Source organism: Petaurus breviceps, unplaced genomic scaffold, assembly GCF_028583685.1.
Source record: "Petaurus breviceps papuanus isolate PSGF00001 unplaced genomic scaffold, PetGlider_PUasm1.0 379, whole genome shotgun sequence".
Lineage (NCBI taxonomy): Eukaryota > Metazoa > Chordata > Mammalia > Diprotodontia > Petauridae > Petaurus > Petaurus breviceps.
Window position 1 is genome coordinate 3,925,071 of NW_027186303.1, and position 13,611 is coordinate 3,938,681.

A 13,611-nucleotide genomic window follows, 5' to 3' on the forward strand; every position below is an offset into this window, starting at 1 on the left:
TGGGGGGGGGGGGCGGTGTCCTTCCCCTCACACAGCTCCAGCCCCTGCTTCCAAGTACAGAGAGGGGGCTGGGCAACAACAACAACAAGGTGGGGTCCCTGGGGATCCAAGGCACTTCATTCTACCCACCATAGTCACAAGTCCATTCTCCCCCTGGGTCCCAAACTGTGGGATGCAGCCAGGAAACACATTCAGTGCCCCTGCTTTGCTGCTCAGTTCTTATCTTTTCCTGTGGCTGAATTCCGAACTCCTGGGCTCCTTCTCCTCCTGCAGGTGGCAGCTGCTCCTGGCTTCTGCCCAGGTCCCGATGCAGGCAGCTCACCATTCCTGCTCTCAGCTCAGCGAAATCTGCATGCAGGCCATTCTTCTCTCCTGCTCCATAGCTCCACAGAGTCACAGCTACCACAACTGGGAAACAAACGATTATCCCAGCCCCCATACTTTCCTTTTACTCTGCAGATCCTGTTCCTGACACCATTTTGTAGCAGCAAGCACCCCAAGCGCATCCTCAGGGTTTGCTGCCAATACAGGTTCTTAGATCTGCGTTGTTAAAGGAAAGCAACTCAAAATGGGTTAACAAGCTTACTTTAATCAGTCAGACATATGTCGTTTACCTTATTCAGGGGAAAAAGGTCAGCACCCCAACTTCAAAATATACAGACAGAATTATCAAGACAGAAACAGATCAAGTAGACAGATTTCCAAACTGTCCAACCATTACATCCATACCCAGTCAACATCTGGGTTTCCACATCTGGGTTTTTCAAAGCCGGGGGACTCTCAACAACGGCTTCCCAGAATTCAGATCAAATCACAGAACACTTCTCAAAGTGAGTCCCAAAACAAAGCTACACATCAGGGCTTATATAGCTTTCTCCTGGCTCAGAGAATGTAACAACCTTATTGACTCACTGGCCAATCAAGAAGTATGTACTGAAAAACAAGCCTCCCTCCCCAGGCTTCAGGTGCATTTTAGCCTAGGGGCAGGGAAGATCTTCCAAATTTGCATTCCCACTACAAAAGGGCACTGTTTCATACTTCTAATGTCAGAGGCTGCAGGTCCTGGCTGTTTACTTGGTGCTACACTGATGTTACCCTGGGGTCTACATGGGTGGTGGCTGGTGGTACTGGAAGCTGTAGGAATCTGATAGCTTACCTGGTACTGAGCTGGACTTGTAGTGGTGGTGTCTGTTGTGTGCTGAAGTCCTTAGGAAAGTGTTTCTGTTTACGTCAGGGCTATACCATCGGGGTCTAGCCACTGGTGGCTGATTGTTTGCCTGGGGCTACTGAACCACATATTGGTTCTCAGAGCTCAAATCTGCCCATTCTTATGGCTATGCTGAGTCATGTGGGGGTCCAGGTATTGAAGTTTGCCTTCACTGCACTGGAGCACAGGATCTCCTGCTGGTTTGCTGAAGTGGGGCTTACTGCAGACTTGCTGGAACACTTCCTGTCCTATATTGCACTCTCCTTTCTCTGAGTGAAATAGACCTTTCTTGCCAATCTTCCATATTATTTGTTCTAAAAGATTGTTTCACTACATCTTTTTGCTGGTTCTCCTGTTCCAGGATTTGGTTTGGGACACTATTTTATGATTGTTTGGAGGTGAATAAGGAAGAGTTATGGTGATTTATTGCTTGCTTTGTCATCTTGGCTCCCACAAGTAGTCACATCTCTCCTCCATCTTAAAACAAAAAAAACAAACATCCTTCACTTGATCTGTTCATATCCTCCCTTTAGTGACTAACTTCCTTGAAAAGGTTGTCAGCAGTTGAGTAAGGTAAAAGGCTTTCAATCTCACCATTCTGTGGAAGTTGATCTTTTCTAAGGTTCTGATGATTTTAATTGCCTTTTTTCATTCCTCTCTTGACCTGTCTTTAGCATTTGATATTATTAAATCACCTTCCAGTTATGTTCTCTATCTGTTCTCTCTTTTGTCCCTTTGAGACTTGCCATTACAGATTCTATTTTTATCTGTTCTGCCCATTATTTTTGCTTTGCAGCCCATAAATTCTTCTTTCTTCATTTTTATTTCTCTTTTGAGCCACTTAGGAACAGTGTGTTCTCCTCATTCTACCGGGTCTTCTGTCTCATCAAGTGGCAGATAATTTTCATCTATTTAGCTGTATTTATTCATAGATACTAGAATTCATTTCCTGTATCTGCAGGCCACATTTTCTTCTGTTGTTCATATTTTTCTTGTTGGTTTTTTGACTTATGTTCAAGGTCTTTGAGTTTTCTTCTTTCTGAGCTCGTTTTTAGTTTCATTTCCCTCCTGCCTCCCTTGATTTTCTCCTGATGTTGATTTCCTTTGGGGTTAGACCTCAGAGCATCTCAGCCTCTTCCCATGATGGATAATTCACAGTTCACCAGCCTGGGTCTCTACCTGGAATGACTTTTTATTGTTGTTCAGTCATTTCACTTGTGTCCAACTCTTTGTGACCCCTTTTGGATTTCCTTGGTAAAGATACTAGAGCTAATTATTTTTTTAATCTCATTTTACATATGAGGAAACTGAGGCAAACAGGGTTAAGTGATGTGAAAGCTAAACATTCACCCTGTATTTCATATTCTGTAATTTATTTTGTTTTATAAATTTATTTTGTATTGTATATAATACAATACAAAAAATAGAAAGCCTTTTCTTTGTCTCTGAGTGAAGAAACCCATGAGTTCAAAAGTTGAGTCTTCCTCTCCCATAGAAAGATGCTGAAATTTATTCTTCCTTTCAATAACAATAATAATAATAAAACCAAAACTGTAATCTCATAAAACACTTTAACTCTGAGGGAATTATCTCATCACCACCTGCAAATCATTTTATGCCAAGGAAACTTTTTATCCCTCATAATTTCATCTCCTGAGAGATTCCATGACATTTGTATATTGTCCTTGAGAGATGACATGGTCCCATCTTTACTCATCATTGCCCAATTAGGGGTGGTCCTACATCATTCCCAGGCACCAGTGAGCCTGCTATCCCTGTTCCAATATCAATGATCTCAGGATGCAGCTGGCTCTCATAAATCTAGACAGTATTCCTCTAAGACAAAGAGGGTTGTTCTTGGTCCCACATGTGTGCAGGTCCACTTCTCTTGGTGCAACTAGTCATAAGTCCTCATTCACATGATGCTGCCAACCCTATAACCAATTGTATTATTTCCTCACCTACCCATTCTGTTCTTTATTCTGTACTTATAAAAAGAAGTTGCATCTTCATTTCAGGGTCTTTGGCTTACTGAGGCAGTCATTAGACCCATTTTGCCTGCTGATAAATTATCTTGCTTGGAAAATATGGGCATCATTCTACCTTTGTTGAATTTTACTCATGACATTGTCTTGCCTGGTGTCACACAGGGAATAAGTGTCTGAATCTGAACTCAGATCTTTCTGACTCCAAACCCAGCGCTCTATCCCCTGCACCAACTAGCTACCCCCGTAATGACTTTTAAGTAGTTAGAACTGGGTCCAGCTGGATGCTATGTTCTTTTTCTCAGGCTTAGTAGAGTACTTGCTACATGCACTCCTGACCCCACACACTGTGTCCTATTTTGCACTTTCTAGTCATTTCAGAGAGCTGCCACCCTGATGCTACATGATTATCCATATTACCAGTGACAACCACAGCACTAGTGCTACGGGGGCAATTCTGAGCTTTGCTATGCTGGTGCTATAGTGTTATCCCTCCAGCATTGGTAGTCCAGAGCTCTGTAGTGCTGATGCTATGAGGTTGTGGCATTTAGTCTTTATCCAGTTTTAAGCTTAAATAGCATAAAAGAGCCTATTATGTCATTTATCCTACTATATATTTATGCCATTACGGATGTGGTGGTGCTCTTGCTTCATTGATCATTTCTTTCAACAATTGGAGAAATAATTTTGCTCAGTGTTTCATATATTACACTCTAAGAGCAAAGATGGATTAGGAGATAGAACCTGGATTTAAATCCCATATTTATTACATATGAACTGTGTGACCTTGGACCATTCACTTGCCCTTTCAGTTTCCTTAAATGTCATATGAAGGTAGTAGACTTGACCTTAACTTCTCTGCTAGCTCTAAATCTTTGAGCCCATGATCCTTAATAGTGGGGAAAACACAAGACAAGTTGTAAAAACTACAGTTTCCTTAATATTTATGCTCTCTCTCTTTTTTTTTGTGTAGGCTTGTGAAAAGGAAAGCAGTCCCAAATTAGTGGAACTCTTATTAAATAATGGGTCACGAGAACAAGAGATTCGGAAGGCATTGATGATCAGCATAAAGAAAAATAACAGTCAAATCATCAGTTTACTGTTAAGGAAACTTGGCCTGGATCAGGTCAATAGCAGTATTTGTCTTGGAGGATTTTGTCTTGGAAAAATAGAACCTTCATGGCTGAGTCCTTTATTTCTAGATAAAGTATCTAATTTAAGAAAGCAAACAAGTAAGTTTTGGTAGAAACCCTTTAATTTGTTGAGGATGGGAGTGTTAATGGTTTTTTAAAGTTTTTAACATTTTAATTTATTTTTACATAAACTAGGTTAGACTGTAAATTTCCCTGTAAAATCTTACAAAGAAGTATGATGGGCAGTTTCAGTAGCATTATCTTGTAAAGCAAAATGATTCAAAGGACATTTAAAGGTGAAAATGGAAGAAAGAACAACAGAAAGAAAGAGGAAAAGATTATAACTTTTATAACAAAAAACATAACTTTTTTGTCATCAAAAACAATGGAGCCACCACCCTCAGACCATAGTCATGGGTTTGTTTGTTGTTCTTTCATTGTTTGTCTTTAGTTCTTGAAGAGGATCATGACATCAGGAAGGGGATGTCATGACTTGCACGTGAATTGGATTTAAGTGAAGGAGGGCTGTGAAAAGTCTAGCATAGGAGCTTGCCCATCCACACCAGAATCCTTCAAGATTTGATAAAAGTCATAACAAAAGAAATAACTTTATTCAGTGACCCTGTGGTCATACAGCTTCCAGTGGAGGCATAAAACAGGCATATCTGTGCTCTTCAGGGTGATTGGCACTTGATAGAGGAGGTTCATCTCAGGATCTAAGCTGAGAGATTTTCTGTAGATGGTGAAGTCCTCCAGGTGTTCCTGTTTGTAGATGACATGCAGGTTCTCAAGCCCCAGAATATCGCATGGCCTACTTGCAAACAGTTGTAATCATTGAAATGAGTTTAGTTTGACCATCCATACAGGAAAGTTTATTGACTTTGAAGGATCAAAGTTTATTTGATTGATCAGTTTAAAATTTGCATTTGGATTGACAACCTGTACAACTTGTCTTATCCATGCATATATATGCATACATACATATACATACATAAATACTCATGCACATATACATACAAATCCATCCGTGTGTGTGTCTATATACACACACATATAGCCGCATGTGTGTCTGTACATATATGTGTGTGTGTAGACATATACACATATGAAGTGAAGGTAACTAGAAGGAAATAAGCATCTATTAAATGTCTGCTGTGTGCAGGTACTATACTAAATACTTAACAAATATCTCAGTGAAGTAGCTCCTGATAGTAAGTTTCATCACATACGCTGCATTATACAGCAAAATGTGTTGCACTGAAAAGCAGTGCAAATGGAACATGTGCTGAAGTTTCTTAGGAAAACAGTGAATTTTATGTTTTCAAGGATTGAAATAATGATAATTTTCCTAATCACTCTTGAAAATTGAAAGTGAGCAGGAAGAGGAGATTTTTCCACTATTTTCAAAAGTTTAGTGGCTTTCCTGTCATAAGGTTTTGAAGTGAATTTGGCAACTTTGTCATTAAATCAAAATGTTTTTAGAAATGAAAGGAGAGTCATCAACATCGCTTAATAAAAAGAACTGGTTTCAGAATTTGGCTTTTTTATAGTTATTTTGAGATATTTAAATGAGTTGAATTTAAAACTTCAGGGTCAAAATCAAGTTATAACATTTACGTATGATTGTATTAAAGAATTTAAGATAAAACGTGATCTTAGTAAGACAAATAAAATTGTAATTTGACTCATTTTCCTACATGTAAAAATTGTCAAGAATCATTTAGTTCTTGTAATTTCAGCAAGTATGTCTCAAGTATTCAGAATTACTATTTGAATTTGGAAAGTGATCCGAAGGATTAAGAATGTGTGAGAACAATTATCTTTTGATGTTAAGAGAGCAAAAAACAATCTTCAAAATGGAACTTGTTGAAGTCCAGTGTAGTACAATGGTTAAAGAAAAGTATAATGAAGTTAGTGTTCCTTATTCTTATTCTTACTTGTCAAAACATTTTGTTGAAATGTGCTTTTTTGCTCCAAGAATCTTAGCAGTTTTTGGCAGATAATGTGGCAGTTATTTTCACTCTTAAAAACTATTACAGCTTCACATAGGGCAAAAGGAGCAAATGAGCATTTATCACTGATGCTGGAAACTCTGGTATCACAAAAGTTTATTCTTGATATTGATGATGTTTCTTTTTAAAATATTTAGTTCCTATCCAGTTTCAATGTGTTGATGGATTAATGAAAAAATAAATATATAAACCCATGTAGTTTTTTTTTAAGTCAATATGCAGCTCAAATAGATTCTTTTTTTTATGGGTTAGTGGCCCCCATTTCTATCTGAGTTTGACACCACTGGTCTAGACAATAATATAGGTAGATAGATTTGAAAATGGTAAAATGACCACATCAAAAGAATATTTAGGAATATTTTGATTACAGTTTGGCAGTAGTTTTCTAGTAATGTGTCCCTGTGACCTGTGTTATTAACTCTTTTATTGATAAAGGCGTATATGGCATCCTTTTTAAATTTATGCATTATACAAACCTGGAAGAATATGTAATGTGTTAAATGGAAATCAGTATCCAAAAAGACCTCAGCAAATTAGAGTGTTGTATAGAATTTAAGAAAATGAAATAATGCAGATAAACATAAAGTCTTATACTTGAGTTCAAACAAATCAACTTCTCAAGGAGAAGATTGGAGAATAACCATAATTGTATCCACACTCAGATTAGTGCCTCTATTTTTTTTTCCTTTCTTAAGTTTCAAGTTGCACTTGCTATGAAAAATTTTCTGATTGGTTGGGAAACAAATGATCTTGGATCTGACCTTTATTATTGTAGCCATTCAGGTCTCAGCTTTATAATGATTGCATCTGCTGTATGGTGACTTGATTTTTTTTTCTTCAGTTTTTTGAGACTATCAAGTAATGTCTTCTGATATGAATATGTATTCATTCAAGCACATAATTTGCTTTTGTGACCTAAAACCTAGGTCAAGGCTAATTCTAATCTTATATTTTTAATGACTTATCTTTTAAATGTATTCTCTGTTTTCATCAAGCAGCAATACTGTTGCATAATGCTTTTAAGAGGCAAAGCAAAATAATTTAATATTTCTTCAGGAAATGTAATTGTGAAAGAAACCTTGTATCTCCCTTATGTCTTTTATATTTCTGACTTTTTAAAATGAATGTATTTTAGAAATACCTGTGTTTATGACTTTTCATTGTTAGACACAGGATCTGCATTGGCAAGAATGGTAGTAAGATATCAAATGAAAAATTTATCGGAAAATGGACCTATATCAGGCAGTGATGGAAGTTTTCCTGAAGATCATCTTGATCAATTTAGTGATTGGACTGTTATACCTGAGTCTTCTGTAGACTGTGTATTTCATCACAGTGATGATCTTGATAGTGAAGGTAAAGACTGTGACACATTAACTCTTTCATGTTATATCTCTGGATAAGATTGTTAAAGCTGTTTGAAGAGCAACAAATTAAGAAGTTTGATGAAAAAGTAATTTCATTTTGTAGATCTTTAGAATGAAGAGAAAGAAAATTTTAGTCTCTCACTAAACTTATACGGTAGCTGGTTTTTTGTTCTTTAGGTATCTTCTCTTTGGGAGACAGTTATTAAACTTGTGATTTCATTGACATAGGGAAATCTTAGATGAGAAAATTTCCTCTGCTAAAGCAGGGCAGCACTTTCTCTGCAAACTGTAGGTTTAGGGAATTGCCTGGGGGCACTGCTAGATTAAATAATTTACCAAGGGTTCCATTGTAAGTATGTATCTTGAGGATATTAACTCCTTGTAAATAGGGATTTTTTCATCCTTAATATTTCTGGAACCTAGCACAATGTCTGGCATATAATAGGTGTCAAGTAAATACTTACTGATCGATTCCTTTTTTAGCAAGGGCTTTCTGTCAGTCTTTTAGATTAAGAATTTAAACTTGAACAGTCTTTTGAAAAATACAATCATTCTTGTGAATTAATTTATTTTTAAATCTCTGTAATTTAAAATATAACATTTATAGGTATAAGGTGACTTTTGTCAGAGTGCTGTAGTAGATAAAGAGCTGTCCTTCAGGTATCCTGGGCTCAGTCCTACACTTGTCACATACTGGCTCTGTATGTCTCTAGGCTCATCACTGAGACAGAATTATGGAAAAGGTGTTAATCTTCATTGATGGAGGAAGCTTCTCATGGAGAGATCCCTACACAGATGAAATATAGATCTAGTACAAAATATGATGGCATTTATTAGGAAGTTATCTATGATAGTGTAATACTTAGTGGTAGACAAAGGACTAGGAATTGAATCTTATCTCTACTACTTAAGACATACCTAGTTGAATAAATCACTTCTAACTTTTTGGCCATCAGTTTCCTCATCTGTAATGTGAAGGGTTTTAGACTAAATATCTTCTCCTTGGAAGCTATAAATCTGTGATCCCATTGTTCCCATTTTTTTTCTTCTAACTACTTCATTTATATTTTATAATCATTTTTGGAGATATACATTATTTGAAAAGAGATTTGAATATAAGTCTCTAGGTGGGAAAAATAAAATTTGTAAATTGATTTTTAACTGTTACAGATATATTACCCCCCGATATAATTGATTTCAGTATATTTCTGTTATCAACAAACTTTTACTTCTCCAATAACTTGTATACATAATTCTTAAATCAGTATTCTTTTCCAGAATCAGTTTTTTTAAAATTTTGATTAAAAAAAATGAATCCATAAACAAAAATGGGTAGTTTACTTGAATAAATATGGCTTTCCAAAATGTCAGAATAAAAAGAAACATTAAGGGATGAATAAATAAAGGATTAAATGGAATTTGAAGGGATTTTAAGAAATGATTCCTTGAAACTGATAGACATACCAATAATTTATGTTTGAAAAGATGAAGCCAAAATTATTTTACTATTAATATACTGAAGGTAAGAGTTTGTCTATTTAAAATGTGAAAGATTCTAAAAGGAAATTCATCGGGGATGTCTAGGTGGCTCAGTGAATAGAGCACCAGCCCTGGAGTCAAGAGGACCTGAGTTCAAATCCAGCTTCAGACACTCAACACTTTCTAGCCATGTGACCCTGGGCAAGTCACTTAACCCCAATTGCCCTGCCCTCCCCCCTCCAAAAAAAAAAAAGCAAAAATTAAAAAAAAAATTAAAGAGAATTCATCAAACTATTCTCCATAATTAGAAAGTGTTTAAATCCCATGTTTGTGATTTGTGTTCCAATTATTCATTCTAATTTTTCTTGTCATCTTTAACATCCTTATTTTATATTTTGTTATTAAAATAGGAAGTGATGGTTCATTTCTTATGAAAAAGAAATCGAGTTCTTTTAATGTGAGAGATCTTGCCTTGCAGTGTGAGTCACCAACTTTGGAAAGGCATTCTAATTCAATGGTAAGACAAATCATGACTCTCATATGTCCTTTTGGTAGTTAAAACATAGGGCAAAGTTAGTTGCCATTAACTCCATGATTATGGGCAAAATGATGGTTTAGATCTTTAATAACTGTAACACAGAGATTGTAAGAATCACTTGGATTATCCAGGGACAGCTTAACATGGAGGGTAAGAATAATTCTGGGAAGGTTGAAATACTTAGGAGGGTATGATGGCAAATAAAAGAACTAGGCAAGTAGGTAGGAAGCTTCAGAGAGACTCATTGATAGGTGGATGTCTTGCTAGAGTGGTAGTACAAGGAAATATTAATTACAGTTAAAATTAAGTATTCCCATTTTGTACTTGAATAACTATGCAGAACTTTCTATCAATCAGTTATAATTTAGCCATCAAACCTATAGTTTGGGATGCATAGTACCTAGCATTTAGTAGACACTTAATAAATATATGTTAATTGATTGACTTGCCCTTGGGAAGTAGTCTACAAATGTACTGAGTGCTTTCTCCATGGAGTAGTTGTTTGTTGTTTTTTTTTCTATTGCAGAACCCAAACCAGACATGGGCCAGGAAGTCACAGAGTAGAAAATGATCTACCTCAGGACAGGCTTATTTTTCTTTATTCTTCTTTTATGATGATATCATATCTTATTTTTACCCAATTATTTTTCTTTATTCTAAGAGCTTCAGAGGCAGAGAGATAGTGCAGTAGGTTAATCTCTGAACCTTGGGTTAGGAAGACCTCAGTTTAAATCCAGCCTCAGATATTTACTTACCAGCTGTTTATTCCTGAAAAAGTAATTTAACTTGTTTGCCTCAGTTTCCTCAACTCTAAAGCAGGGATAATGGTATCACCTACTTCCAAGGGTTTTTGTGTACATCAAGTTAGATAAAATTTATAAATTCTTAGCATAGTGCCTGGTACATAATAGAATTGTTTCCTTTTCTTCCCCTTCTAAAAGATTCCTACCTTACATAGGGTTAACTGTCTTTCAACAAGCTGACTTCTTTTATAAGAATACAACTCTAGGTCTCTTGTGGAATTCATTAGGAAAACAGGGGTGTTGCTTTCTGACCAATTTTTCAAGAACATACCTGTACCATATCTCAAGGAATTCCTTACTTTGTTTCTTTCATAATGACTTAAATTCTTATATTTTGTGACTCTGGAGTGTCTTGAAATCTTTCAAAATAAGTCATAGTTACCACATTTTTGAGTTTTGACTATACAGTATTGTTTACAAGGCAAATGATTAAAGCTTAATTTGTGGTGAAGTATAATTGGTGTTGCTTTGGGAGCAAAAATAGGTACATTACCTCCAAGTTAGTTTTGAAATACCAATAGTATAATTAAACTTTAATAGATATCTTTTGTTAATCATAATTAAGCATTACAAAAATTGAGTTAGTATAGGTTTTTAGTAAGCTTAATAATAGATAGCTGTTGGGGCGACTAGGTGGCACAGTGAATAGAGTACCAGTCCTGGAGTCAGGAGGACCTGAGTTCAAATCCAGCCTCAGATACTTGACACACTAGCCGTGTGACCTTGGGCAAGTCACTTAACCCCAACTTCCCTGCCTTCCCCCCTCCAAAAAGCAAAAAAAAAATAGCTGTTGTTTCTGACTCTCAGTGATCCTGTGAATCGTAGCTCAACAATACTGCACATGAGTTTTGCTGTTTTTTCGTTTTTGGCAAGGAAATCAGAGTGGTTTGCCATTTCCTTCTCCAGTGGATTAAGGCAAACAGAAGCTAAGTGGCTTGCCCAGATTAGTATTTGAACTGAGGTCTTCCTGAATCCAGGCCCAGCTCTCTATCCACTGAGCCACTTAGTTGCCTCCAAAAAGACAAAAACAAAAACCAGACAATAAAATCTAGTTAAAGATCAGCAGGAAGTTGTATATCCTTGGTTTCTTTAGTTTGCAAATATAATGTAGTGAAAAGAAAACCTAATGAATGAGAACCATTCTATCCCAAGGTAGCTGTGTAATCTCGAGTTCCTCCCAGTTTCAGAATGGATGAGAGTTTTGTATAATTTTAGGATTAGGTGCTCCATTTTTCTTCGCTTAGTTTTACTATATATAAGGGGTCAATGGTTTTTTTAAGTCAATAGAAATTGCTCCTGTGTAGATAGATATTTTTGCTCTTGCAAAAATGATATACTTTTTCACAACTTGACTAAAATAGAAATGTTTTGTGTGATTGCACATGTATAACCTATATCAAATTGCTTACTGTCTCAGAAAAATTGGAGCTCAAAATTTTAAAAAATGAATGTTAAAAGTTATCTGTACATATAATTTGGTAAAAAAAATAAAATATGAAAAAAGAAAATGACAGACTTTCTAATGGATGCTTTTATTTTCTAAAAGGAGGTCAGTTTTGATCATGAAGAACTGTTGAAGGAAAAAAGAGGCTTATTTTCTTCACGTGATTCTGTCCGTGAGTATTTATACTAATAACTATAAACAGTTAGAAATTTATGGCAGAACTGAGTAATTTGTTCAATCCACATCTGATGTTCAAAATCATCAAAATTACTTCCAATTTTATTTTACACAGGAATCTTGAGATTTTGTTTGTCTTAAAAAGTCCCATTCTTGTAAAAGAATTATAAAGTACATTTCTGGATGGAAAGCTACTTACTTTTTTTTGAGCAAAACAGTGTTGGATTTTAAGAAGTTCATTCATACTTTTGTCTTTTGCAAGTTTTAGATGAAAAGTGTTTTCTTTCTCAGTTATATATTATGTTTTACAGAAGGATCTTCAAAATTCCAGTGCCATTTGAGAGGATCAGACAGCTTTTTTCCTCTAACCTCAGAAAGAGAATATATAAAGTCATTAGACCTTTCAGCAAATGAACTAGAGGATATTGATGGGATAAGCAAGAAATGCTGTTTAAGTGATCACTTAACACGTCTTGAGAAACTAGAGCTTCACCAGAATGCACTTACAAGAATTCCACAACAACTCTGTGAAGTAATTTAATAATGTTTTAAAAGGAAATGTGTATTTGCATAAATTTTAAATCAATTTAAAAAATTTTATGGTTGTTTTGTAAGGGAATGTTATTTTTTTATAATTATAAACTTGATACTCTCAGTCTTTCACTTTCTTAGAAAATGAACTGTTACTTGGAATGTATGATTTAAAAAAAATTTATGTGGTTAATTTTTTTTTAGTGAGAAAGGGGGAAGGGCATTCCAGGTGTAGAGAACAATGTAAATCAAGTCAAGGAGCTGGGGAAATACACATTGAATAGGTCAGATAGCAGTATAATTTAACAGAAGCATTGAATTTCTGGAGGGGAGTAACTTGAGATCAACTATTGAGAAGTGAAAGATTATGCTAGATTGTCAGGAGGGGAGGGAGGATTTGAATGCTAGACCAAAGAGTTTGACTTAACTTAGTGGGCCATTGAATTTAACTAGGGAGCAACTGAATATTGAGAAATGTGGCATGAACAGATTTTCATATGTGTGTGTATGTGTATAAATACATGCATGCATGTGCACACACACATGTAACAGCAAGCACACTAGCATACCCAGGATGGCTACTAGCACTACTCTGCTTTTTTAAAGGAAAACAACTCAAAAAGTGTTAACAATCTTACATTAATCAAACATATATATCATTTAGTTAGTTTAGGAGGAAAGTCAGCATCCTAACTTCAGACAACATACAAACAGAAATTACAAGCAGACCAAAAAAAAGACAGAGAAAATAACACAGTTCAACAGACTAACAGACAGGGCTTCTAGCTGTCTGACCATTACATACATATAGTTAAGTTACCAGAGAGAGAAGCACTAATATCTGGGTTTTCAAAGCTGGGGGCTCAACAACTACCCAGAGTCTCATCTGGCCAAATCTTCCCATAAATGAGCCCCAAAGCAAAACCTCACCTCAG

At 35.8% G+C, this 13,611-nt stretch overlaps 1 protein-coding gene across 2 annotated transcripts in view; it reads left to right on the forward strand.

Annotated features, from left to right (window-relative positions):
• The window catches only part of LRRK2 (leucine rich repeat kinase 2), a 244,910-nt gene that overhangs the window by 86,432 nt on the left and 144,867 nt on the right, over positions 1-13,611 (forward strand). For both annotated transcript variants that reach the window (XM_069099462.1, XM_069099463.1), the window contains exons 19-23: positions 4,166-4,424; positions 7,505-7,693; positions 9,594-9,700; positions 12,071-12,140; positions 12,457-12,677. In XM_069099462.1, coding sequence (XP_068955563.1) covers positions 4,166-4,424; positions 7,505-7,693; positions 9,594-9,700; positions 12,071-12,140; positions 12,457-12,677 — 846 coding nt within the window. The remainder of the gene's footprint in view (positions 1-4,165; positions 4,425-7,504; positions 7,694-9,593; positions 9,701-12,070; positions 12,141-12,456; positions 12,678-13,611) is intronic.